The sequence below is a fragment of the Orbicella franksi genome, chromosome 15 (assembly GCF_964199315.1).
Source record: "Orbicella franksi chromosome 15, jaOrbFran1.1, whole genome shotgun sequence".
In the NCBI taxonomy this organism is placed as follows: Eukaryota; Metazoa; Cnidaria; class Anthozoa; order Scleractinia; family Merulinidae; genus Orbicella; species Orbicella franksi.
Window position 1 is genome coordinate 1,854,708 of NC_138159.1, and position 27,615 is coordinate 1,882,322.

Sequence of the window (27,615 nt, forward strand, 5' to 3'; positions counted from 1 at the left end):
GTAAATACTGTTGTCTCTGATACCATATAACCCAGTATACACTGAAAAGGTCATTTATGTTTTTTCCCCAAGATCTGAACCTATTAGGGGAAGAAAAAAACGCGCCGCAAAACTTGATGCTGGCACTTTCATGGTATTCCTTTCAACAGTTTCCTACAATCAAACAAACAAGCAGTCATCCAGGAATTTGTCAGTTGGAATTTGCGTTCTGCATTTATAATGTTCTCAAGAAGATGAGCCGAAGTTTTTCGTGTCTCGTTGAATAACTAAACCTTTAGTTCTTTGATAATGGTGGAAGTTTTTGGGGACCCCTTGCCCTCCCCCACCCATCCACGTGCTGCGCAGACAGCCCCTCTCCCCACCTCTCCCTCCCGTCTGCCATTCTCGTCCCCAGTGCTACTCGTCTTAAAAAGTCGTTGACGAGTAGCTCTGGACGCACCCAAAAATTCGAATTTTTTCATTGGCTGACAAAAAATGAATGCGCAGCAGAAATGAAAATTACAAAGCTCTACGCATTCCATTTTACTTCCGGCCCGGATGGCGGCACCTTCGCTCAGTTGACACAGGCGCGCTTTACGAAAAAACAAATGGTAACCTTTTCCGATCGATCCGAAGAAATCGTTAAAGTTTCCACGTAACCAAAGGAGTACGTCGCCTGCAACGATGTCATTCACGATCGTAATCATCGTCCTTTGTTGTAGCAGCGGAGAAGGTGGGAAGAAACGTTTAGAACTCTGAGAATCAACCAGCTAATACAACAGTTACTTTGTCGCTGACCATACCCCAAGAAATCATAAAATTAACTTCGAATCGGCAGTGGGTTTTAAGAAACGTTCGTCTTCCTTTACGAAAAGCTCAAAAGGAAACTTAGAGCCAGGTGAAAAGACGAAGAAATATCACTCTTGCTAAGCAAATGTGGCATTGGAAATGCGAAGGTGAGTGTGTTTTTCTCTCTCTGAAAGATCAAGGACATCAGATTCTAGCAGTCCAAAATGTATTGATATTAAATTGTCAAAATGAGTCAAAGGTCCGTGTTATAATACTCTGCTATGTACCTGGATGATGTAGCAAATGGTCTGAACATGAAGTTTGGTTTGTTTCTTCCACATATTGTTATGTATGTATCTTTTACTATCTGTTAAGAAGCTTCTGCTGTTATAGATATATATAATATCTTTTTTTTTTTAGCTCCCCTCTCTTTATTATTGAGACCTCCCCTATAGTCTCCCCCAAAAAAACACGAACAAACCTTTTGTGGTCAGGCAAGAGTTTAGTTTGCTTTAGAGCCTTCACCCGAATTTATTATTTTTTTTTTTATAATTTACTTGTGGAAATGATGTGTAAAGGAAAATAACCATAGATAACCATAGCTGAAATTTGAGGCCCTTTCCTCTCTCCCCACTTTAGTTACGAAGCAACTGCAACTAGCAAAACTTTATTCCATCACAATAACATTAATCAGTAAATAACAATAATTTCTCATCCATGCAAATAACTGTGAACAAATATAAGAGACAATTATTTATACATGTATAACTGATAACGAATCATCAGGACTAGTGGGTTTCCAAATGTAATGTGGGAATTATCTCTACTAAAAACAAATCAAACATTAAAGGTGTACAGAGTTACATTAATATCCCCATAAGAAAAATGTCATAATCTTTTTGTCAGCCTTTGAAAGATAATTTATTTCCTGCCATTATTTACTATTCTTTGTTAATTTTCAGACCATAATAGTGCTAGATAAATTCCTCAAAGGATGACCATTTATGGATAATTCAAACAGGAATGTTGCTCTTGCAGTTCAATAAATAATACTGAAAAAAAAGGAGATGGAGAAAGAACCATTGTTGATAGTAAAGCTATGTGGCTGATGTTCTGATCAACCACAAGACGTAGAAAGTATACATTGAGATTTGTTGTTGCACATGGTTGTATAACAGGCTGAAGAGCCTTATTACCATGAAGTAACATGAATTGTAAAAGAGCAATGACATTGCATTGTTTCCCATTCATTTTGTTCATGCAGTTTCCTAAAAAAAAATCTTCCTTAATGTACATTGAGGCACACCAATATGAATCACTCTCTTCACATCAGGAACCTCTACATGTATACCAATGCCAGATACCAATGTTATAGTTACATCATTTTAGCTGTATTATATTTTTGGTAACACCATGTACTCGTATGGGAATACTGAAATAAATTGGTGTTGTTGTTGTTGTTGAAAGCACCCAAAAGATTAAGCTTTATATAAGCTGGTTGAAAGGCATAAAATGAACAAAAACAATTACATCAACAAAAGCAGCGGGCGATGGGGGATAAAATGGTGGAATAGCCCTATATCTAGTTTTGTAATGTCTACAGACTTTTCTTAAGCCTGAATGTACAAAAGTCATCATTAGATGTTCCAGATAAGCTAATTAAAATTGCTGCAGAGCCATTATGGAAGCCCCCAGCACACATATATAACCACTCGATAACAACTGGCATAGGACTTTTATTTTTTTCTTGGCATTTTTCTTAACAAGGCAGTAACCACTTCAAAAGGCCAATTGCTACCTTATACCCTGGTTACCACACACATATTTTTTTTATTCTTTCCATAGCCATATGCAAAATAGATTTCTCTTCTCATTTTTATTTAATTATAATACTGATGTAAATTAATTCTGTAAATAATGCACAATAAAAGTTGATCGATTGATTTAATTTGACAGTTTAATGATCTGTTGATTGTGTAAGACCCTTTTTTGTAAAAAAAAAATAGAACAGAATGGGGTTACTTGAAAAAATGAGGACATGAAAGATCATATGAAAGTGAGCACCTTTATTACATTCCTTGCAAGGAAACATGAGCAAAACTCCAATACAACAAAACTTTCCTGAGTTCAACAGATTTTATTCTGCTGCAGCTTACAAACCTATGTAAATAACCAGGCAGTAAATAGTTCTTACCATTAAAAAAATTTTCCCTTCATCTATCAGCACGGCTTATAATTAAATCCTCTGGTCAGTGATGCAATTTCCACGGCTGATTTCCACAAACGCTTCCGTGTGTCCATAAACAAATTTTACCGTGTCATCGATAGACGTAATACATGCCGTATCCTGATTACGTTGCTTGAAAGCTTTCACAACTGCACCTCGCTCTTTAAACTTCTCCTTTTTATCGAATATGAAGAGAAGAAACAACAAGAACACAGCTATCGATTCCTGAATTTTTCTAGACGGTCCACCACAAAATGCACCGCGAAACCCGTTGGTAAAATATTACACAAGCTGGCAATCGTGTTTGAAGCGGCGACGGCATTTAAGGCCGCTTTCCACTCTCTTTTTAACTCTAAATCACCTAACTTCAGCGAAGTGAAAACACATGTCAGCGTTCCGATCTGTTTACATCTGAAGAATACTCTCTATTCCTCTCTCCCCTCCCTCAGGATTAGTTTCTGAGCATGAGCAGATATGCAGGCCAAAATTACGCATGCGTTACCGGATGTCCGTGATTTACGGACATCCGGTAATGGCTGCTACCAGAGCCCTCCGTTTCTCCGACCACGTGACCAAAAGAAACGGAGGCTCTGGGGACGAGAATGCCCGTCTGCCAACCGCTTTTTCCCTCTGATCTTTGCGAGCGCAGTTCGTCTCCGCCATCTTGCACGTGTGAAAGGTAAATAGTGGAAAATTGTGTTTACCGTAATTTCAAAGGTTTGTCCAAAGGCTTGCATCAGTGGGTTGATGTCACCTGATCTGAGGCATAAGCTAAATTTCTTTACTTTTTCAGTTTCTTTTTTGCATGTTGAAGCCATATTGTGGAATGAGGAGATGTTGTGTTTGAAGACCTCCGGAGGAATGGACGCATAAGGGAAGCTTTTTAACTACCCTTAATATTTGACTGAGAGCTACCAAACTAGGTAATAAGACAGGACATGAACGTGACATTTGTGCCCATCAGAGATTATTCTGCGTTATCAGGGATAAATAAACCAGCAAACCTTAAGCGCAGTATTTGTTGAGATGTCTCCATTAGAGATGAGTCTGTTTACATCAAGCTGATTAGGCAACTTTTAAGTTACCTAATAAAGCTGTAATATTTGACTTTTAAAATCAGAATCGTCACTTGTTTCTCTGTTTGGATCTCCTACAGGTCGTATTTTGTACAGATTCTTAGTTCTTAGATAATTTATAAAGGGAAGCAAAAGAGGCTCTTGTTTGGATCATGTTGGTGTATTTGATTTGCAGGCTGCAGACTGCAGACTACATTTAAAGCTAAATGGCAGTCCGGTTAGTCTGAATATCACTCAGGTTAGCCTGAATAGTTCTCACATTAACCTGTTTACAGTGTTTACGGTTTGCTTTCAAAAATGGAAAGGGGAATGCAACATAACATAGTTGTATTATGCAGCTATCAATGTTGTGCCTGAGGGGGGAGGGGGAACCATGGGATAGGGTGGGGACTTTGATCAGAAACAAAAATTTGGAATCAAACTTCCTAACCCTTGGGATAAGATTTCAATATTCAAAGTTCCTCACCTTGGGAAAAGGTTTTGAGTTCAAAGTTACCCACCAGACGGAGAATTTCAAGCCATCTAAAGTAAAGAATATGTGCTTGCATTTGACAAGACGTTTTCCTTGATCATGCTGCTCCAGCGAAAGGCAGTGGGGGGGCTCTGCTCTCTTTATATATAAAATTTATATACTAATAAAGCTGCGAAAACAAGCTTCAATTTGACTTTGTTTTCTTTAATAATTTGCTCTCAGATGATGAATTCACAAACCCCCAAATATTACCACTCACTATTCTAGAGGCAACATGTACAGTCATTCTAGTTTTTCATAGAATCTAAAAATTTCAATGATGAACGTTAAAGTTTATCTTGGTTCTTTCTTCAAGTCATTATTGGCCCTCTTGCTGTAGTTTCAACAAAGTGCAGTACTCTTCAATGAATTTAAAAAGATTTATCTTACCTTTCGTTCCTCCAGTTTATTGCAACTGGAAAGCGTGGAAAACATGCTCGAACTCCTGGGAATTCTGGGTACTTTCAACATGGTGGAACACTTTTATCCAAGCTCCCCACATTCAAAATCCTGGTCGCTTTTGTCGTTTTAACATTGTTCAAACTTCCCAACCCTGGGGCCAGCATTTTTTAGCATTGTTCAAACCTCCCAATCACGGGGCCAACATTTATGTTCATGGGGTGCCCACAGACATTCAAAGTGCCCACCTCGTCCCTTGGTCCCCCCCTCGGGCATAACACTGATAGCTGCATTAGTTAAAAATTCTGCAGTCTGCAGTCTGCAAATGTCATACACCATGATCATGTGTACCAAAGGCACCCACAGTAGAGTGTCAACCAGTGTATTATATTTGCAGACCCCAGTTGCAGACTACACTTAGGCCTAAATAGCACTCAGTTTAGCCTGAATCGTGCTCAGGTTAGCTTGTTTACAGTTAGCTTTTGGTAACAGAAATGGAAGTACAATATTGGGTTAAAAATCTCCAGTCTGCAGTCTGCTGTCTACAGTCTACAATCTGCAGATATCATACACTGAGTGTCGAAGGATATCAGTGATCAATGTTCGATCAAAATTACCCTACAAGGGTTGGTAAAGCTACATGCAGACTACTCTAAACTGTGGAAGAATTCAAAATGGCAGGAGCCAAAAGCTTCTTTTTGTTTTCAGTACCTTCATCCTTGTATATGTTATCTCCCTCCTTAAGGTTTTAGGACTTTGTTTGTCCAAACATCCAAACGCCATTTTCTCCTGAAGGAATACAACACAAGCTTGGCTTACATGTAGTTGCAGAACCAGCTAGGAAAGCAGACTTTTAGTGAAGAAGTGGTAAGTTCTCTGATCATTAAGCACCTTGATTAAGTTTACTATGATACAAATAAACTTTAGTAGATGTTTTAATTTTAGCAATAGGAATAAGCTTAACCCCAACTCTATATGGATTTATTTTAAAAGTCAGTGCTGTGGTCCAAGAAAAATTACTAGGGGCCTAAAGGTGCCCAGCACTTCAGCTTATATGAAAAAAGTAAGTTTTTTCAGTTGCTCAAAGGCAGAAGTTAGTCACCTGTGGCACCTTGCCACTTCTAGAGCACAACCCTGGAAGTACACTTTGATGGCATGAAAAATATTAGCTAAAACTTTCCAAATGCACAGCTACTCAGACTGCAGGCAGAAGATCCAATACAAAACTAAAAATTTATCAACAACAAACACTTTGTGCTTGTGTCCTCGGCACTGCTTCAGGGGGTGTCTGGAAAACCCGAATTGCGAATAGCAAATAGTCGCGAATAGCAAATAGCAAATAGTCCCGAATAGTGCGAATAGTCTCGAATAGTACGAATTGTGGTGAACAGTCGCGAAAAGTGGTGAATAGTGACGAATAGTCGTCAATAGTCACGGCTTTAGATCTAATATCCTGCATTAATTAATTATCCAAATAAGCAACAGAATTTCTGTGAATTTATTACCTTTTCTTCTCCGGACTCAGGCTAGGGCTGTCCATCGCTGACATTAAGAAAACGGAAAACACAAGGATAACCTGATATAGACGTAATTACGCTTTTGCAGTGGTTAAAACAGAAGAAATTAGGTTCAGAAACACCTTTTGTACTGTTAAGCATCTGTGCTTTTTAGCAGGAAAATCCCATCCTATGTTGCCGCAAGGTTGACTGCGAGATACTGGGTACCCTATTTGCTATGATTTGCCACTATTTGCCACTATTTGAGACTGTTCGCCACTGTTCGCCAGTATTCGCACCATTCAAGACTATTCACACTATTCGTTATTCGAGACTATTCGCTGTTCGCTATTCGTGACTATTCACTATTCGCTATTCGGATTTTCCAGACACTCCTGCTTCAGGCGACAACCGTGTGACAACTTGATGACTCTGGTGACACTGCTGTCTGTTAGAGCTTAATAATGACTTTGTGTCAAAGAATCAATTTTTTCCGATTAATTTTTTTTCACATTTTTTTCATAAAATCTCAGTGTGGTCTATCTGAAAATTAAGAGAAATCTTGTTCTTTAAAATTGCCAATTTAACCCTTTGATACCAAACTTTCGCCAAAAATACCGTTTTTATCCATTTAGTCAGGTTTTTTGGCTGCCATGACGCTAGATAAGCCTAGTAAGTTTTGCTAAGAAAGCTTTTTTTTTACCAAAAGGAGAGATTTTTTGAGGATTACGTACAAAATTGAGCAATATTTCAATTCTGGGCATGCACATAAGCCAAACTTTGGACTTTTTTTTTTTGCCATTAGCCGTTCTCAATTTTGTTTGTTACCCCTTTCCTTTCTTTTTTTCTCGGCGCTTTTACTCTGGCTACCTTTTGCGTTGCATGTTCTTTCTGGCTGCCGTGAAAAGTTGGATGTTAATTACGGGCGAAGCCTAGAAATGGACCTTGATCAATCATAGGCGTAGTGGACCATTTTACAACCATTTTTGCACCAAAACTGATAAGTTAAACGTTTTTCGATTTGCAACATCAGAATGTCGTCGATATCTAAACCTGACCATTGTAGGGAAAGGCCTAGCCTAGTCTACTATCTGTTTATCAAGAATATCTGATGACATTTAAATTGATGATGTCACAAGTGATACAAAGAGCATGACCATTAATTACGCATATATGCATAATTGGGGCTCAAAGGGTTAACAAATAGATTCCATGTTGCTGTGCATCTGTTCAGTAGTAGATCGCAGATGAGGTCAAAATGTGGTAAAAAATATACAGTGCATGAGATGATAGTTGAGTCTGTCACTGATGTTCTTACCACATTTTGATGTCTTCTGTGATCTTTTACTGAACAAGCACATGGCAACATGGAATCAGTTTTAACCAGTGGAGAAGCCAAGAAGTGTTTTAGTAGGTCCATTTGATCAAAAGTAAGAACTAATCAAAATGTGAGAATAATTTGACTTACATAATTTAGGTTATATGGACACCTGAAGCAAAACTTTCGATGGTTAAAGTTCTATTGGTTCTAAAGTTAAATAGATCAGTCAGGGGGTTATGAGACAATACTAAAACAAACATTGAGTTCCCAGGGTAATAATATTGTAATATTGTTAAATGGGAATTGGCTGAACCAGATAGCTATGTTTTTTAGGTCCATACTGTGTGCTTCAATTTAGCTTGATATATTAGGCAGATGAATCAGTTTGACCTTTAAAACTAATGTTGTTTTTTGTTTGATCAAGGGATCTGTAACACTGGGAAGATAAGAGGAGAGGGATTGGGACTTACAAGAAGACCCCTAACAATTACTGGAGATTCAAATTAAGCGTTGTATCTTAACGATCACTAAGCTGGACTATCAGACAGCAGTATGGTAAGTGCACATATTGGCCTGTGATCACAGAGGTTACTGGGAACATTTCAGTTCTAGATGTACAATATGACAAAAAAGGTTAGTCTAACATCAGAATCACACCAACAAGATATTATCTAAGAAACCTGTTTAGGAACTTGGACGTTTTGCATTTACCAAATGGATCTTTTGAACAAGAAATATGTGTATAATGAAAAAACTGGCCCAGACTGGGATTGGTTCTACCCAGCAAATTCTCTTTCTGAATTTTGTGATAAGTGAAGCAAAGAATTGGTCCCACACACACACACACACACACACACACACACACACACACACACACACACACACACACACACACACACACACAAAGTTACAAGATAAGACTCTTGGATCTTGATCTGAATGGATCTTGAACTTTGTACAAGAGATGGGCGTAAGAACTGACCTGTAAAAGGGTGGTTTCACCCAGCAAATTCTCTTCCTGAGTTTTTTGATCTGTGAGGCAGAGACTTAGTCCCACAAAAAAGGTGAAAAATTAGGGCTTGTTTTGGAACCTGGACTGTCTTCATAGGCTGAATGGATCTTGAGCTTTGAACAAGAGATGGGTGTAAGAACCGACTTGTAAAAGGGTTGGTTCCACCTGGCAAATTCTCTTGGACCTCACTTTCTTGATCTGTGATGTAGAGACTTGGTCCCACAAAAAAGGTGAAAAATGAGAACTTGTTTTGGAACCTGGACTCTCTGCATGTGCTGAATGGATCAGTTGAGCTTTGTACAAGAGATATATTGGGTAAAAGAACTGACCTGTAAAAGGGTTGGTTCCACCCAGCAAATTCTCTTCCTGAGTTTCGTGATCTGTGAGGCCCAGACTTGGTCCCATAAGAAACAGGTGAAAAATAAGAACTTGTCTTGGAGCCTGGACTGTCTTCATGCGCTGAATGGATCTTGAGCTTTGTACAGGAGATGGGTGTAAAGACTGACCTGTAAAAGGGTTGGTTCCACCCAGCAAATTCTCTTCCTGAGTTTCTTGACCTGTGATGCAAAGACTTGGTCCCACAAGAAAGATACCAAATAAGGACTTGTTTTGGAATCTGGACTATCAAATGGATTTGGGCTTTTTACAAGAGATGGGTGTAAGAACTGACTTGTAAAAAGGTTGCTTCCACCCAGCAAATTCAGATTCTGTGAAGAGCCCCAAGATCGTCTACGTAGGAGGTTAGAACAGAAATGTAGTTACCCATTTATACTCCTAGGCTGAGACAGCCGCTTTCTGAGAGTGAAGTGTCTTACCAGAGTACACTGGTCAGGTTCCTTGGGTTAGGAACCAGCTGGCACACCATGCCAGCCATAGATCCTTTGCGTAAATGGCGCCTAAATTTGAATGACAGTAGTCTATACATCCTTAGCCCCTTCCCCATGTTTCAAGACAAAGGATTTTTTTACATGAATGTGAGGCTAAGGATGTATAAGTATTGTTATTTAAATGTAGGCGCCATTTATGCAAAGGGTCTATTAATCATTTGATCTTAATCTTTCTGGTCTTTCTCTTTTTCAGGTGGAGACAAATCAGGACAAAGCAAGAAGAGGATGAACACATTCACCATCATTCAAGATGGATGATTTTATCGCAGTCCAGGACCCAGGTAAACACGTGTTCTTATGCACAAAACGTAAGCTGGCTCAGATTCTCAATTATCCTCCTGAAGTTGTATTTGAGCGCACTCTTGACAACTGGCACAGCTTTCTAAATTCCGTACTGTTTCTAGATTAATCTACATTGAAAGGAGCTATATTGGGTCTTTTTAATTATCTTTAGTTGTTTCACTCTGATTTCCTTCGTTTCGACATGCTCCGAGTAAAATATAATAGCCGAACGCTCGCATGTGAGCAAAAACAAAGGTGTGTCTGACTAGGGCCGTTTAAGTAGAATTTTTTGTCGTTCGCTGATTCTTTTCGGGAGGGTGGAGTAAATAACTATAATAATTTTTCAGCGGATTAGCTGCGATTGAATCTCGTTTTCGTTCACTTTTCTTATGATAACATAATTCAGGAGAAAATGCGTGAAAAACCAGTCAAAATATAGAAACAATCCCCTTGTTTTTTCGTGTTGTGGGAACGCGAGGCACAAGCGAATGTTTCCACGTCTTTTTCGTGTTCGTCAAACTTCCACAAGTGTTTCTGAAAATTGATAGAAACACGGAGAAAGTGTTTTATATCTCGTTGCGAAAATGTTGCGAGAGTAAGAGAGGAAAATTATTCGTTTGTTTCGGTTGATCAAAATGTAAATTTTCTTTGCTCGTGCCTTCATTGTTCTATAGGGCCTTGGTCACTTGTGGTCACGTGACAAAGCAAACGCGATTGCCGTTTGAGAATGTTATAAACGTTTTGAAATAATTTAAGAACTATGGCTCCTACTGTGAACACAAAAAAGTAATAATCGTCCAACGTGGATATTTTGGTAACCTTGCTTAGCTGCTGTCAAATAATTATAAATTTAATCCGGTGGAATTATTCATACCTTCATCTCAATGCTGATTTACCGCCCTGACTGAGTTGACTTGTAGTCAATCCGAGAAATTACTAGTCAACCACGGACAGTTCCTCTTTGTTTGTTTATTTTTATGATTTTTTTAAATTCTATCTCAATTTTGAAAGGGGTACAAACAGTAAACAAGCGCGTCCATTGAAAAAATAAATAAAGAAATAAAAATATAAAAAGGAAAAAAATAAAGATCCGAGCTTTATTTTAACCTGTGACCGTCTTGAATTCCGGATTGGATAGCGACAGTGATCTCCACTACACCACGCAGTACACATCTGATTGTCGACACAAATAATTTATCGAATATCACAGCTTCTGCCTATTTAGCATTTGAATGCTGCAAGATTTTTTGTGAATATGTCATTGATATCTTGAAAGTTTTAAATTCAGAACCAAGGATAAATTTTGGCCTAAATTATGCGTTTGCAATTTAACAAAATTTTACGGCTTTCAAGAAAGTACGATTGGAAATGGTTCCTGGTCGTCGCCTTTCGTGACACTTCCGATTGTTTATCGACATGAAGGTGACTATGTTATATACACGTAAGCGCATGAGAGATTCGGTGCACCCGACAGGGTAAACGACAGAATCAAACTATTGTCAGTACGTGGAGGGGAACTTTTCTTTAAAGAATTTACCTTTCTTCGGGAGCGTTTCAGTTACATTTTGGTGGGGGCAGGGGGTGAGGGTATGGGGGAATGGGGGAAGCATCCTTTCTCAGAGGATTTGTGTAAAGTGCCCCTATGATCAAATTCTCCTTATCCATTTTTTTTTTTTTTTTTTACATTTTTTAACACAATAGGTCTTTCCTAGGTATGTTGCCATATTTCAATCTATTACGAACATTAGAACTCACGCTTTTTGGACCTTCATTTCCGAGAATTTACGGCCGCCATTAATTTCCCTTGTTCTAAGTCTTGGTCGAGAATTTGAGTAAATGACGTCATTTACTCAAAAATACCGCACGGGTTAAAATTATAATAACAAGTAGTAGAATTCTGCTAGTATACTAGTGCAAATGCTGCAATCTGATTGGCTAAGCTACTCGTATACTATACAACAACAACAACAACTTTATTATGACTTGCATATTTACAATTTTACGGAAATATATACACATTAAGTTAAAAAAGCTTGACAATAGTAACAGCGCGAACCCGCAGATAGCCTGGGCTAATCTAGTCGGGCCACATCTATATTTATATTAGACCATTACTACATAAATAAGATTGTTATGCAACCACTTATAGGAGGATTTACAAAACCGTTTAATACAAGTACATTTACATATTTTGATTGACACTAGGAGCTATGATTTACTAGAGATAAACTAAACTATGGGTTGAAATTAATTAGGAACTAAATTTAAGAACTTGAATCAGGGTGTCGACTTCAACATAGTCACCCCTATCTGAAAGAGTCTCAAATAAAAATCTACGAATTTTTTTCTTAAAGATTGGTTTAGATAAATCTCTCCAGTCTGGAGAAATTTGATTCCAAAATATCGCTCCCGTTCTCGAAAAAGAGCGTTTGAAAATTTCCGACTTAACTTCTTTCCGAAGATAATTCCCTTTTGCGGCATGCCTTGTGTTGTACCCATGAATTTCATTTGACCTAGTGAAAAGAGCTCTGATAGGTGAAGGGGCTTTTTTTTTTCAAATATCATGCATGAGATTCACAATCGCGTCAAAATATATCATATTTACGGGTAAAATCTTTGATTGAATGAAAAGAGGAATAGCATGAGCATCACTGGGCGCAAAATAAATCAGTCGAAGAGCTCGTTTTGGGGGAACAAGTAGTTTGCCAATGTACAACTTGGCTGCGCGACCCCATACACAAATCCCATAGGATAAACATGTGCGGTGAATTCAGACAAATCTGCGACATGATCGGGGCTTGTCGGGCGATATCTGACGGTGCTAGATCTCAAAACGTCTTGTCGGGCCTTGTCAGCTGCGGTGGACCAAGACAATTTGTCGGGGCTCGCGCGCTCCTCAACCAATCAGGAAATGTCTCGAGAGTCACGTCAGTGAAATAAGCGCCATCTTGATTTTGGATGACTCGGCCCCAAGTCTCAACGCAGTTAGTCGCGACAAAAAATCGGCTAGTGTGCGGCAGCCTTAAGTTACTATTTTTTTATGTTTTTTTTTTTTTTCGGAAACGAGCTACTTCATTCATGATTCTTAAGACAATAGATCACTAACAAGTCACAAGTGTACAATCAGCCTTAAAATAAGAGAGGAAGCGGGTACAGCGATTACATCGGCCCAGTGAAAATAGGTGGTGTCTTGAGCTTCGTCTAACAAGCTCTCGTGTGTGTGCTACCCTTTATGTTAAGCTACTACTCCTTTTAAATACCGTAAATCTTCGAATTAGCGCCCGGGGCGCTTATTTCAAATTTAGGAGAAGACGGGGGGCGTATATTCGAGGGGGGGGGGAGGCGCTTATTTAATTTTTCCTAAATCGTAGCCTGACATGATCATTTTTTTAATATATCATCTGCGCGTAAACACCAACATAAGCTGTTTATTGACATAAAAAAAGCTGATCGTAAACCTTAAATCGCGGCACCGTTAGTATTTAACATGTTCACTAAACGTGTTCACAAACTGGAACAATGTACAAATCTAATACTACATAACGAAAACTATACACCCTTTGTCTCATTACTCGTCCACAAAATGGGGGGAGGGGAGGGGGACGCTTATTCTAGGGGGGTGCCTATTTTAAATTTTTCGGCCGATAGGAGGGACGCTTATTCGAAGGTGGCGCTTATTCGAGGGGGGCGCTAATTCGAGGATTTACGGTATTTAGTGAATTTTTAAGATTAAGAAGTACTTACCGAATGGTGCTTAAAGGAGCTGTGTCACGAATCTAAGCCAAATTTTGACATTCGACAAATGGCCACTAAATTGGGTGAAATATAAAAACAACCATTTAAAAACAGTCAAGAAATGATGTAGCAACATTACAATATAAGAACGCTGCTTTAAAGGCCTATGGAATTGTGCCTTCAAAAGAAAATTTCTCAAGTTTTCAAAAACCTATATTGAAACGGATTGCGATATGGGTTTTTGAAAAACTGTTAGACATGAACAGTTTTTAAACTTAATCTCGTTTGTTTGTCACCTTTAGTTATAACGCCCAGGAATTTGTTTGTAATGAAGCTATGGTTTTGTCAGTTAGATCTATAGCGTTTAGATCTATAGTGTTTCATAACGAGTATTTGGCTAAACGAAATAATATAGACCAAACTCAACTGTGACACAGTCCCTTTTATGTGTCATCTTTTGTTCGTAATGAAACGACAAATTATTCGTAAAATAGTGATAGGCAATATTGCTGTAACTGAATTCTGAGAAATTGTTTTTATTTATTCCAGGTAGGACGCTTTTTCAGTCACGAAGAGCAGCTGAGGCCTGGGTAGACTGTTAATAACCTCAAGATGAATTGATCATACACCACGGTGATGCCTGAGAGTGACTAGCCGATAGGTTTTATATGTCTACCGAATAGTGTATGTACCGGTGACAGGTTAGATATCTCTTACTTCTAAGAAATAGCTTTTGGAATCGGACTGCGTGGCAAACAGTATTTTAGTGGAGTCATGACACTATAGTCAAATCACCTACCAAAAGAAGGAAACTTGAAAACCGTAAGGGGAAAAACCCGGCTGGCTACCTCAAAGAAAAAAAATAGGCTTTCATTTTAGCCTGGTGAAAACTCGCAGGATAAAATTAGTGTCGAATATTTCTTTTTCCTGCGGTTTCAATGGCTCCTTGTGAAAGAAAAAATAAAATTTCAATTTTCTTTACTTCACTATTCCCAATCGAGTAGGGACAAAAATTGCTGCTCTGCCGATGAAGTTATTTGGTTTGTAAGCCGCGCCAATGAAAAGGATGACGCATTTTCTCACCAAAAGTTAATGTTTACGATCTGGAATATCCGCGAAGTTCAGTCATTCAAATTGTTTATTCCAAAAACAATGAAAATGGTTATTTTATTGAACGTCACTCCGTGTCATCATAATTTACATGTTACTGTTGTTGTTTACGTACAGCGCGGCTAGGTTAAAACCCTTCAATCTTTCGTACTATCACGAATAGAAGTTTCTAAGTTTATTTAGACTTAGTGACAGTTATATGTTGAAAGAATTTTTAAATCTTCTTCAAGTCTATTAGTTATTCGTAAACTTTGTAGTTGTCGAAGGAAAACAGCGGCGGTATGTAATTGTTTTATTTTTCTCAAAGGTTTAGTAATGTAACTCTCTCGCGGGTCATTAGGTCATAATCTAGTTCCACATATTGTGATTATCGCGGTAACTCAAGAAAGTTGTAGCTATTAGAGGAGAATAACACAGGGTTCGTACATGAAGGTTTTATTATGATCGTAACATCTTCAGAATATGGCGGAGGTAAGAAGACGAAGAGTTAGGCACTTAGCGTGTACGTGTACACTGTTGTTTATTGAACGCGAAAGACTTGTACTGTAATGTTAATCTTTATTGGTTTTTGTCTGCTGTATTATTACAAAATAAATTGACATTAAAATCATGTTACAAACTTGTGTCAGTTTACTGAAAACCATGCTTACAAGGCTCTTTTGCAGATGCCGTACAAATGACGAGTACCAGACAAGAAAATTTTCAATCTAACTAGCATATCTTTTATACTTATAGCAAGAGTTTGGTCCACCCATCCTTGTGGTACAGTAGCCTCTAATACACATGCGTACTAGGTGAGTGTCCCAGTTACAAGAAACGTAATGTACTGTACGTCGTGACTGTAAGTAACAGATATCTTCGTGTCGGTTTAAAACGATGTTCAAACTTCGGGTTTCCCGACACGGAGGTATCAGTTACTTGTAAGTCGTGACTGTAGGTAACTAATAACTTCGTGTCGGGTAACCCGAAAAAACTTCGGATTCCCCAACACGAAGTTATGGGTTACTTACAGTCACGACTTACGGGTAACTGATGCCTCCGTGTCGAGAAACCCGAAGTTTGAACTTCGGCTTAAATCGACACGAAGTTATTAGTTACTTACAGTCACGACGTACAGTACATTACGTTTCTTGTAACTGGGACACTCCCCTAGTACGCATGCGTATTAGAGGCTACTGTACCACAAGGATGGGTGGACCAAACTCTTGCCATAAGTATAAAAAAAATGCTAGTTAGTGGTGGTGGCGGGGAGGTGGCGGTGTTCCACATCAATTTCTGCCTTCTTTCCAAGGTTGACAATTTTCCTTTGGCCACTTCTTAAAACTTGTCATTTTCAAGGCATCTGAAAGAAGGAGGTCGCAAGTGAACTTTACATATACAAACGTTTCCCGCCAAAAGACTTAGAAAAAATTTTCTTATAAAACATAATACCAAACGCGCATGCGTGCATGCAAAAACTCTCGCTATAAGTATAAAAGAAATGCTAGTTATTGGTGTGGCTGTTTTCCGCATCAATTTTTGCTTTCCTTCCAAGGTTGAGAATTTTCCTGTCTGGTACTCATTTTTTTCAGGGCATTTGCAAGATTGTCTTTTGCCTTTCGCCTTTCCTCACATTGGTCATTTCAAAGGCATCTGAAATAGAGGAGAATGTGACTTAAAACACACAAATATTTCCCACCAATTAAGAGACTTAGAATATTATTCCAAAAGAACATGATCGTGACAACTTAGTTAGAAGCTACTTAGACTTATACAATACGTTCGATGACTTAAACTTAAATAATATTTCCGAATTTTACATGCACTTGTACTTGATGTACTGTTGACAAAAAAAAAAAGTACTGTTGACGTCTGATCAAGTTAACGGCCAAATGTGCAACAAAAGGTTTCAACCGTTTAAAATCTGCCTAGTTCTGTACCTAAAATTCCTTACACACTCGTAAACTTGGGCTTGTTGAATGCCTTGCTATGAACGAGATAAGATTACGTATAGCAAATATATAAACAATACGACTTACCCGAGTTTGTCCATCGCGTTCAGAGGATTCATTCGATAGCGTGCATGATGTCCTTGAAAGCCATCTTCTCAAACTTTGAAGCTGCTCGCTGTTGAAGCCTAAGGGAAACAAAAAGTAATAAAAAGAAGTTAATCTTATCCGACTGTCACTGTTAACTTTCCGTATAAATTAAAATATAAGGCAAGAATAAACGCAAATAAGCAAATTGTGCCGTTCTTCGGTTCTGCGATAAACACATCATGCTTTTTTTCACAACAAGGCAATAAGCTATTTTTTAAAATATATATAGATATAATCAGCAAATAATCAGCTCCCCTTTAACCTTTTTTACGACCAATAGTGATTATTAAAATTAGATTTTATTATCTCAGAACGCTGCGATAAAATGTAAACATGACAAATTTATAATTATTTACTTGGTCAACGTTTTAGTACTTCAAAGCTGAGGATCATAAATTTTACTTGTATCTTTAACGAGATAAAATTTCCCCCCAAAACAAAACAAAACAAAAACAATTAAGCAGCAAAGTATTACATTGTGTGCGCTGTTTAGGTACGTCACGCTGACCATCAGTGCGCGCCACTCGTATGCTTATGTAGTCAAGTTTTCCGCGCGACATGGTATCAAGTCGAGTTGGCGCAGTGGTTTGGTGCGCGCCTCTCGCTCCGGGACTAGACAGAGTCGCGAGTTCGAGTCCTGGTCCTGGCGTGGAGAAGTACTTTTTTTCCTTTTTAAAACCAGAAATTAATTGACCAAACCTTCCTCGTGTACCAATTTTCAAAAAATCAATTTTACAGTGCAAAATCTGATCGCTTACAGTGAAGGAAAAAGAGCAAAGAATTTATCGTAAAATGTAATTTGCGTTCAACCATTAAAAAACCGATGCTTTTTACACGGATGGACAAGGACGCCAATATGACTTCTCCTGGCCAAACGAACTTGCTTCTTGGTTCCAAAACTTTTATAGCTCGATGTATTCGATATTCTTATACTAAATACGCAGCAAAGTTCAGCCAATGTCGCAATGTTGGTCTAATGACCGGTTTCGTTATTCTCAGTAGTGAAATTTCTCTGCCGTTTTGCAACTTGAATTATGTAGCGGTAAAGCTAAATAAAAGATCTCTAAAAAGCTTTCAAGGTTGGTTCACGCTTCCTACAAAATCAATAAAATGGCGGTTCCGCCACCAAAAATCACTCGCGCGAGAATCCCGCCAGCCACACGTTACATATGGTTCTGAGGTTGTAAAACAGAACATTGTACTCCGGTCCACACAGTAGCACTGATATGTTATTTTCAAAATTCTCAAACTAAACTGCAATTTCAACTAACACTGACCAAATCGGATCCTGATCGCTGTTACAACCAAACCAAACGCCGTTGACGTATAATGAACGTAGTGCCACATGTACGCATATTGGACCTATTCGTAGCCATTTAAGATATCTAAGGGGGCTCACCTGTATTGTAGCGAAACCAATTATTATCACGTTTAACATCTTTGTTAAGGTGACACGTACTAGTTTTCAGGTTTTTGACGGCTCATAACTTTGTAAGAATAGAGCAAAAAGACAGACCAGGGCCACTGTAATATTTTTGTAGGTTTGGATTATATAATTTATACTTGACCTAAAACAGCTGTTATTTTGTCGTCAGCAGTTACCATGGCAACATTCCAAAAGGATTTTCCAGACCTGATTTTTCGCTTATGTCACTAATAACTCAAAAAGTATCCCGGTGACCCCGAGTTTTTTTTAATCAATAACTTTTGGCATCTGAAAATGAAAGTGCACAACAATTTTAAGATAATTTTACGGAGCCGATTTCTTGTAAACTTGGAAAAACGGCAATTTGCACAAAGTGCAAATTTCCTTCCGTAGGATTTTTTAGTTTTTTTTCTGACGTTTCTTCCAAAAATGATAATATTATATTAAAACAATAAAAAGAAGGGGTCACCGGCCTTGTTTTCATGTAAAAGCCTTCGCAAGTTCCACTATTCCCACGTACGTAGACACGCATTCAAAAATCCAGACTTTATAAGATCAGCAGTTGCTCATGAACCGTTTTGACTACCGCTGACTGCTTCGTGTGCCCGCGCGGGCGAGCGGGCTCCGAACAGGCGTTTTGTTTTGTTTGCTGCTAAAACATCATTTACAGTTGTAGTTGTCGTTTAAGACAACCTCCTGTGCTTACTCTGTAGGACTTTTACACAAATTCTGGGTAGATTTGCTATGTTTTGCGAGTCCTTTATACGCTCCCGGTGGCTGTCACGATCGATCGAGTTGCCTTTAAAATTCGGGAAACATTGAATTCCCGAAACAATTTTTCTTAAAAACACAGAGTTGACTTAAGTTGTTCTAGCAGGTAAAGCCTCCTTTATATGCGAATTTCGTCTCCAACATTACAAAAGTGACCTTCCGCGAAAAAAGCCGCGCGCCGCCCTATTTGTTTTGGTCTTTCGGGTTTTAAATCTCGCGCCTCTATCATGCGTGTTACTCACGCGTGACGCACGATGACGATCTACTCACCGCGCGAGAAAACTGGTACCAGCCACCTTAAGTTGAACAACTTTGGTTTTTAAAGCTGTGGAGGGTAAGAACATTATTTGAACAGTGTTTCCTTTTCAATTAGCGGGTTGGTACTAACGCTAGCTCAATTCAATCAATTTGCATCATGCTGATGTAGACAGTCTAACTTCAAACCAGGCAAGTTTCTATTTTGAACTGTTTTGATGTGAAAATCACGCTATGGTAAGGACACAGAAACACAGGGGCCACAGAAAAAATATACTTGAAGAACCCAACTCCTTTGCAGGTCAGTTCTCACACCCATCTCTCTGCATTTCTGTCTAACAAAATTTCTCACCAACAAAAATATCATTCTCACAGCACAAAATTTGTAACAAGACAATTTACAGCATCTTCGGATAATGCAAAGACACCAACCAACCAAACAATTTTCTTACAACCATTGTGCAAGTACGTTAAAGTAATACTTTCTTTTAGATGTGCGTGCAGTTTCGATCATAAAACCTACAGGTAACAACCCGTTTCTGGCATAGGGTTAGGCTTATAAGAGAGAGACCCCTGGGTTTGCCAGCCAGCATAACTTTGGCTGAGTGACCCATCTTTCAAGGAGCAGGTCTCTTGCTACCCTGATGTGACATCATATCTCGAAATCTGACTCAAACCTGCATTGATAATTAGTCTGAAATCTCTCTTGATTAATTAGTGAGATTTTTTTCCATTAAAACAGCAAGCAGGTTAATGTTTTCGTCCCATTAACTGATTCTGGCTACAGAATTTTGTCACAGATTTTAAATCCGGTAAACTTGGTTTAGTTAAACGCGCTGATTGAGGTAACATTCAGCATAGCTGATCAAATAATCAAATCCACAGTAAATGTTAGCAACATAACTTACTTGAGTTTGTCTCTCGTGTTAGCAAAAAATGTGAGGGGAACTTTTTCAACAGTGTAAATGATGTTTTGGAAAGTCACCTTCTTGAACATTTGAAACCAGCCACCGTTGATACCTGAAAGAGCAAGATAAGAACCTTTATTTAATTGTCAAAAACAAAAATGTTTTACCTTTATTCCACTTCCCTATCAAATTTTGTACTAGTTGTCGTCTTATAATAAAAGACGAAGAATAAACACAAATAAGATGCAAATTGTTTAACGTAAACACATCTACTATAACTGTTTGTGTTACACTACAGCAATTTAACTGACTACAATAAACTGATTTTAAATAAGCAGTTCTGAAGTGCGAACTAATAATCAATGCCACGTTGACTTTTTTATGACCGTCACTAATAAAATTTGCCTTAAATTCATTACACAATTACAAATATATAATTGTCTTTGCCGTGATTTACATACATGTACTTCAAAGCTGGGTTCATGAGTTTATCATCCCAAGATAGACTTGCGCAAAAAGAAAAATATATAACATTTGAAATATACAGTATGATGTGTGCTGTGTTTGAATAGCTGTATTTTTTAGTTATCTGACTCAATGATTGGCTGTCAGGTATATAATGCATTCTGATTGAATACTGTAGCCAGTCGTTTTGCAGATACCCCAGCTAATTTTTTGTTTTTTGTAATGCCCTTTTACAAGCATAGTAAAATTTCTTGCAGAGTTGCATCCAAAACAGAACATTGTGTGCAGATCCACAGGACAGATTACACTTTCAATGAATGGTAACCCCAAATTTGGATCTTTAATTACCCCTCACTTCTATTCTCATTCTTTTCCCAATTTTTCTTTTTTCTTTTATTCATTTTTTCCTAACTTTCTATTTCCCTAGTTATTAATAATAATATTAAAAAAAAACATTTGTAACTGTTGATAGACTGGCCTGCCTAGACTAGTGCTAGCTATCCATGGGCCAGTCCAACTGTAAAATGTACATTAAGGAATAAACACTGATTGATTGAATTATAACCAAACTGAACGTGGGTAAAGGGTAAGTAATAAGGCTAGTTCCATATGTACGCCTAGCGGACCTATTTCAAGACAATCTGAAGTTTCCAAATGAGACTACCTGTATTCTGGTGAAGTGGATGAAAGATTGTCACGTTCAACATCCTTGGTCGTAAGGTTGAATACCTTTGGTCTTAAAATCCTGTGAAGGTTAAACATTTTATTTGAAGAATGTTAATTAATCAATAAATTGTTAATAAACTTAGGGGTTAATAAATTATCATCAATTCTAATCATTATTTAATTAGTAATTTTCCTCAGTTTGCAAGTCAGCATCAGCTATTTATTTGCCAGAAAATAAATAATAAGTAATCAAAACAGTGAATAAAATTGATTTAATACTTGGCAAAATCCTACTCAAAATAGTACATATACTAAGTGAGCTGAGTAGTCACATAAATTTTCAAATTTTATCTGGGTTGTAAAACTGAATTCAGAAAAAAAATAAATAGGTAAGTTAATTAAATTTGAAGAAAAGAGAAAACTAAAACTTTCTCAAGATCAGTTTCAATAATGCAAAAAGTTGAAATTCAAATCAGAGCAACTATAGACATTTTGGAACAGTTCTTTTGTAGTGTCAGTTTCTTTTACACAAAGGGAAACAAAGGCACCAGAGAAAGGCAATATGAAATCAACTCCTATACAGGTCAGTTCTTACACCAATCTTGTGTGGAGTTCAAGATCAATTTTGTCTTGTACTCGCAGTCTATGCTTCACAGATCAAGAAACTCAGAAAGAGATTTTTTGGTGGAACCAGCTCCCTTGTGGGCCAGTTCTTACACCCATCTCCTGTACAAAGCTCAAGATCCATTCTGCATATGAAGACAGTCCAATTGTTCATAAACAAGTTTTTTTCACTTGTGCTTGCAATTTGGAATGTGGAACCAGTCAACCTGTACAAAGCTCAAGATCCATTCAGCCCATGAACACAGTCCAATAATTATTGTTCCTAAACAAGTTCCTTTTTTATCTTCCACCAGCAATTTGGATGTGGGACCAGTCTATGCTATACAGATCAAGAAACTCAGGAAGAGATTTTTGGTGGAACCAGCTCCCTTGACCTTGTGGGCCAGTTCTTACACCCATCTCCTGTACAAAGTTCAAGATCCATTCAGTGCTTGCAGACAGTCTAATTGTTCCTGAACAGGTTTCCTCAAAATCTTGCACTGGCAATTTGGATGAGGGGCCAGTCTATGCTTCACATATCAAGTAACTGTGGAAGAGTTTTCGGTGGAACTGACCATATCCATATTTGTGTGACCTTACACTCTTTTATTAAATTGTCTTGGATTGATGGATAAATCAAATTTTCCTTGCCCCCTAATTTATTAATTAACTTGAAATAGTAAACAATAATTTATTGAAACAGTCTCTGTCAGAAAAATTGGAATGACATTTTCTCAGTCAGTTAAAACAAATTGTCACAGGACCAGGCCATATTTATTCTGGGTTTCACAACTTCACAATAGTTTACACATAAAGGCTGCAGCAGTGTAACGTTTTCTGATATACACGATGAAGTTGGGCAAATACTTAACTGAATGCAATTCTGTGTTTCTTGGTATCTAGTCATAGAGAACCTTATCACCTGAGCTCTTTTCTCCTGATGGAGGAAAACAAATGAAAGATATTTATAAACTACATGTAAGTAATATTTAATTAACCCAAAGGAATACATGTAATTGCAAACAGCACATGCCTTACAGGCTTAACATGCTTAACCCACCAACTGTTAAACTCACCACCAATTCATGAGCTTGGGAAAGGTGCCTTGGGAAAGGTGGAGCCAAGCAAGATATGAGCCTCAAGCAGCCCATGCAGGTATCCATGGCAACACTGCTAGCGGCAACCACCAGGCACTGTAATACTGACAGAATCAGTGGAGATACTTACTACCTACACATGTATTTTTACTGTCAGCTGTGAAAGGAAGGGAGGCAGGGTGAAAAAGCATGCTACAAACATGAATGGCACTCAAAGCAAACTGCAAGTTCTTCCACAGCTAGCAAGCAATACTCTTAAGTCCTGCAAAATCCTGTATGAGACCCCACAGAGCATGTCCCCCGCCTCCTGAAAGGCTGCTGACCAGCACTAGCTCAAGTCAAATGTTGCCTAAATTACATTTAGCAACATAGTGTATCACTTGACCAATATATTTACAATAAATTATGAAAATATCCTCAAGGGAGCCGTGTTTAGTTTAAAAACATTACATGTAACTACTCAAGTGAAGTCTTAATTCAGAAACAAGTGGTGACATAGACCTTCTACATGCAAAGTGAGAGCCTTTAACAATGTGTACATGTATGAATGCAAGAGAAGTGACTTCACCTGAATTGAAACATTTTAAGACATCACGATTTCTACTGGCTACAAGAGCTTTGTGAGTCTAGGGGAAGAAGTGGTCAATATCCTAAATACATGTGGCCAGTAATTCCATGTGATCTAACTCAACAGTCTGGGCTCAGGAAAAAAAACAAATTGAATTCCAGCTTCCCCTTGGGACAAGTAGCACTCAAATTTTGCTTGCCCTGGGCAAGTACTTGTCCCAGAAGATCAGACAGCACTTTTTGGGAGACCTGAATAGTGCGAGTGTGCATCCAAGACTCACTGTGTTTAAAATAATGTTATCACCAATAAGCAGAATTTTGCCACTAATTTTAACAAGAAAAATCCTTGTTTATAATACAAAAATGGTGAATAATACCAAAAGGCCTTCAGAAAGTTTCTATTGCTATGAATTTCCTAGCCCCAAAACGGATTTAAAAAACATTGAAAACAAGGATTAAAATGTACTTTGATTTAATTTTGCTTTGATTTTAAATTTAAAATTGCTCATTTGCTCTCCATCCCTGTCACCAAGGGTTCATAATTGAAGGCTTTTGTGCAAAAAGGGCGTACATAGCTTTTTGGACTGATTTTTATTTTTTGCAGGATCAAGCTAATTTTCGGCAGACTTGCTTTTTTGACATGAAAAGCATCATTGCATAATTGTTTTTGTTGATTTGCACTTCGTTTTTGAGAAATAACATATGCAAAAAAACTCAGTTTTCCAAGCGGCATCTTTTGGAGCAGATCCTTCAAAGGTGGATTTCAACATGACCCAAAGTTAGATGGTTACTTTTAGCAACTTTGACAGCACAGGTCTTTTAGATAGACGTTTTTATTTTTGAAAGAAGTAGAGAAATAGACCAGAAAAAAAAATCAACCGACCTCGTATCAAGCCAGTGTCACGACAAAACAAACTTAAATCTGGCCCGTTCAGCACCTTATTTGCTTGCTCTAACAAAGCAACAGTAAGAGAATAGCGTAATTATATGAATAAAACTTGTATCGGTTTGAAAAACTAACGGCAAATGCCCCGCTTCAGTGACTACATTGTTTAGCAAAACAAAAGGTTTCTTTTGTTTTTCGTTCAACAATTAAGATCTCCAAAAGATACCCTTGGAAAACTGAGATTTTTGGATACCTTACTTCTCAAAAACGAAGCGCAAATCAACAAAAACAATAATTTTTACGGAACGATGCTTTTCATGTCAAAACAAGTCAGTCTGCCAAAAATTAGCTCGATCCTGAGAAAATTAAAATCAGCCAAAAAGCTATATACGCCCTTTTTGCATGAAAGCCTTCAATTTTAATAGCTGCACACTGGCACTAAAAACTCAGTCATTGTTCACAGATATTCATGGTAATGAATTTCTTTCACTGATTGTGTCCTCTTCCCCCTTCTGCATCTATCTATTTACAAAAACCAAGTAGAAGATGGTGTTCCATGTTCTCTTAGAAAATAAATACGCACATTTGAGGTCTAGAAAAACTGTTAGTGGATGGATGAGCAGAATCCAAGTGCTTAGCACTTTTTCTAGACCTCAAATTTTATCACAGTGCCTAAGAGATCAAATAAATGACTTGAGTCTTGCTATTTGAGGATATAGAATTTCCAATCAGTAGGGGCCTCAAATAGAAAAATCATGGAAATTCCAGGTGGTAGGGGGAAGCACCTTCAAATGGAAAATTCTAGGGGGAGGGGGGTCAAACAGGAAAAAAACCCTCCATGGGTAAAAAGGTTGGATATTTTTCTGGACCCACACATTTTATCCCCCGGTCTGCTGTCTGCATTTTACACTGATCGTTTTTATATGTTTAATACACATGCATACCTTGACAGTGGAGAGTGTCACCTAGAGCTTGTCAATGATTATTCAATGCTAATTATTTCACAATAATTACTAATAAACATACCTGCTCTATGGTGCCAAATATTCAATTGTCGTCCTGCACTGCCAGTCATTTGCTGTTTATCTTATCTTTATCTGGTGACGTTTCCCATTTCCTCTGTTCTGCTCTTCATCTGATCCAATCCTGGCTTGTAGTTTTGTTTCAGTTCGTTTAGCCAAGTTATTTCACTTGATGTCCTTGATGCGAGAGAGGTTTACATTTTCTTGTGAAACAGCCTGAAGAAAAAGCCCGTTTAGTTTAATAGAGTATTACACTCAAAAGTTTGTTCCCTCTCGCACATGTCCTGTACCGCTATCTTTGTTTTTATCTCTTACTCACTCGATCACGATGTCGTATTTGCGTCACGTGATAGCTTCGTCCCGACAGGAGTATCTCGCTTTGGAGACGATTTGATTGGCTCAGGAGAGGATCAAGATTCACAGACGTTTGAAGAAGAAAAAGACCAAGGGCGCTTTCCATTCGACCAAAAATTCCGGTGTGAATTTGCGGAAATTTCCATGGGCGAATGGTACAGACTTTTCCAGTATGGAATACGACAGGCCGTACAGTTTCGTTCGCTTGGAATTTTTCAATGACTTCGAGGTTTAAATCGCAAATATAGAAGCAAACAGAACACTGCTATGTCGACATCGTGACTTTTTATAGACCATAACAGCATGGACCTTATACAAACCAAAACGGGCGCAGCGAAAACGTCGCAAAACAAAGGGTTTGATGAGTCCACAATGGTTCTGCACGAGTTATAAATCTTTGTACATTTCTTAGCCAAGCTATGCAAAACAAACAAGTACGCCACAGGGGCATTATTTTCATAAAACGCTTTCTTCACGAATTTAGCTGTAGCTAGTATTTATCGACATATAAGTAAAAAGATTCTAAAGTATTTCAATTTTCGAATACGCGTCGCCGTCGTCCTTGCTTGAGATGTCCAATTCGCTGTCATCGCGGCCAAAAGAATTAGCGCTGAATAGAATATCGAGAATTTGCATAATTTCCGAAAAAGAGGACAACCTCGTGAGGTATACCCAAATTTTCGAACATATTTCCCTGAAAATTTCCGTTCCATTTGGTTTTCATCCCGGAATTTCCAGAATTTTCGGTCGAATGGTTCGCTTTTCGGAAATTCAACAATTTCCGGATTTTCTGGAACTTTTCCCTGGAAATTTTCGTACCATTTGTCCCCGTTTCGAAAATTTCTGAATTTTTGGTCGAATGGAAATCGCCCCAAGTTACCGCTCGGTCACCCCAAAACGCAGACCATGCAGACTGCAGACTGCGGACCGTGCAGACCATGCAGACTGTGCAGACTGAATACTTTTTTTCATCGTCACCCCAAAACGCAGACCATGCAGACTGTGCAGACTGAATACTTTTTTCATATTATTGTTTTTGCATTTACTTTTGACTCGTATTTGTTTGGTTCCCGCCACAAAATAGTGTTCAGTCATATATCACAGTATTTGTTCTTATGACTACTTATGCACTGGCGCTAGGCCACGCAAGCTCGGTATGTGACTGTTGATTCAATAAACGAACGCGCTATAGACTTTGCAAGGGAAACTCCCTTTAGTTCTAAATATAATTAAGTAAAGTTATTTTAAAATGTACAAATAAACTTCACTTTTAATGTAATGTCATACGTAAGATGTACATTTTCTACTCTTGGTGTACCAAATGTAATTGCAAATGGCTGTTGGAACGTTACCCACGATCACGCCAAAAAACGGCGAGTGCATGTAAAGATTACAGAAAGCCGACTATCATTTGAAATTCACAGCGCAATACGGTTGCCGTGATGAATTCATGTGATGGTAAATTTATCTGGCCTTATGACAGCGGGGGTTTTATGGCGATTTAGACTAAGAGTGGTCCCTCTTTCGCCTAGTCCTTCGTGTGTGACGCGAAAGCAATCCTGGCGGAAATAATTTCTTGCGGAAATTTTTTTCTCGAGGTGTATTTACGGTCACCAGGAACTCGCTGGGAACGTGGGGTAGGGAAAGGACACGCCCGGAAGGAACTCGGGGTAAAAAGAAGGGAACGCGCAGC

At 38.2% G+C, this 27,615-nt stretch overlaps 1 protein-coding gene and 1 long non-coding RNA gene across 6 annotated transcripts; one reads left to right on the plus strand and one right to left on the minus strand.

Moving 5' to 3' along the window:
- The first annotated feature begins 3,643 nt into the window (after positions 1–3,643).
- On the plus strand, positions 3,644–14,960 carry LOC145469563 (uncharacterized). 4 transcript variants are annotated; one of them, XR_014042331.1, is made up of 5 exons: positions 3,644–3,674; positions 3,789–3,918; positions 5,727–5,848; positions 8,223–9,978; positions 14,264–14,960. It is a non-coding gene; the product is annotated as an uncharacterized LOC145469563 (long non-coding RNA). The 4 variants fall into 4 exon arrangements; XR_014042332.1 differs by having other exon boundaries at positions 3,657–3,712; XR_014042333.1 differs by lacking the exon at positions 3,644–3,674 and having other exon boundaries at positions 3,833–3,918; positions 8,223–8,353; positions 9,891–9,978.
- A 1,406-nt stretch (positions 14,961–16,366) lies between these two features.
- On the minus strand, positions 16,367–27,011 carry LOC145469561 (uncharacterized). Of its 2 annotated transcripts, XM_081453314.1 has the most exons (7): positions 25,573–27,011; positions 23,073–23,197; positions 22,869–22,933; positions 21,392–21,472; positions 20,263–20,374; positions 16,843–16,940; positions 16,367–16,456 (listed from the first exon to the last, which is right to left on the minus strand). In XM_081453314.1, exons 1-5 carry the CDS (start codon positions 25,619–25,621, stop codon positions 20,308–20,310), a joined length of 387 nt encoding a protein of 128 aa, XP_081309440.1. In that variant the 5' UTR covers positions 25,622–27,011; the 3' UTR covers positions 16,367–16,456; positions 16,843–16,940; positions 20,263–20,307. The 2 variants fall into 2 exon arrangements, with proteins under 2 accessions (XP_081309440.1, XP_081309442.1); XM_081453316.1 differs by lacking the exons at positions 16,367–16,456; positions 16,843–16,940 and having other exon boundaries at positions 20,357–20,374; positions 21,392–22,119; positions 22,224–22,933.
- Between the last annotated feature and the right edge of the window lie 604 nt (positions 27,012–27,615).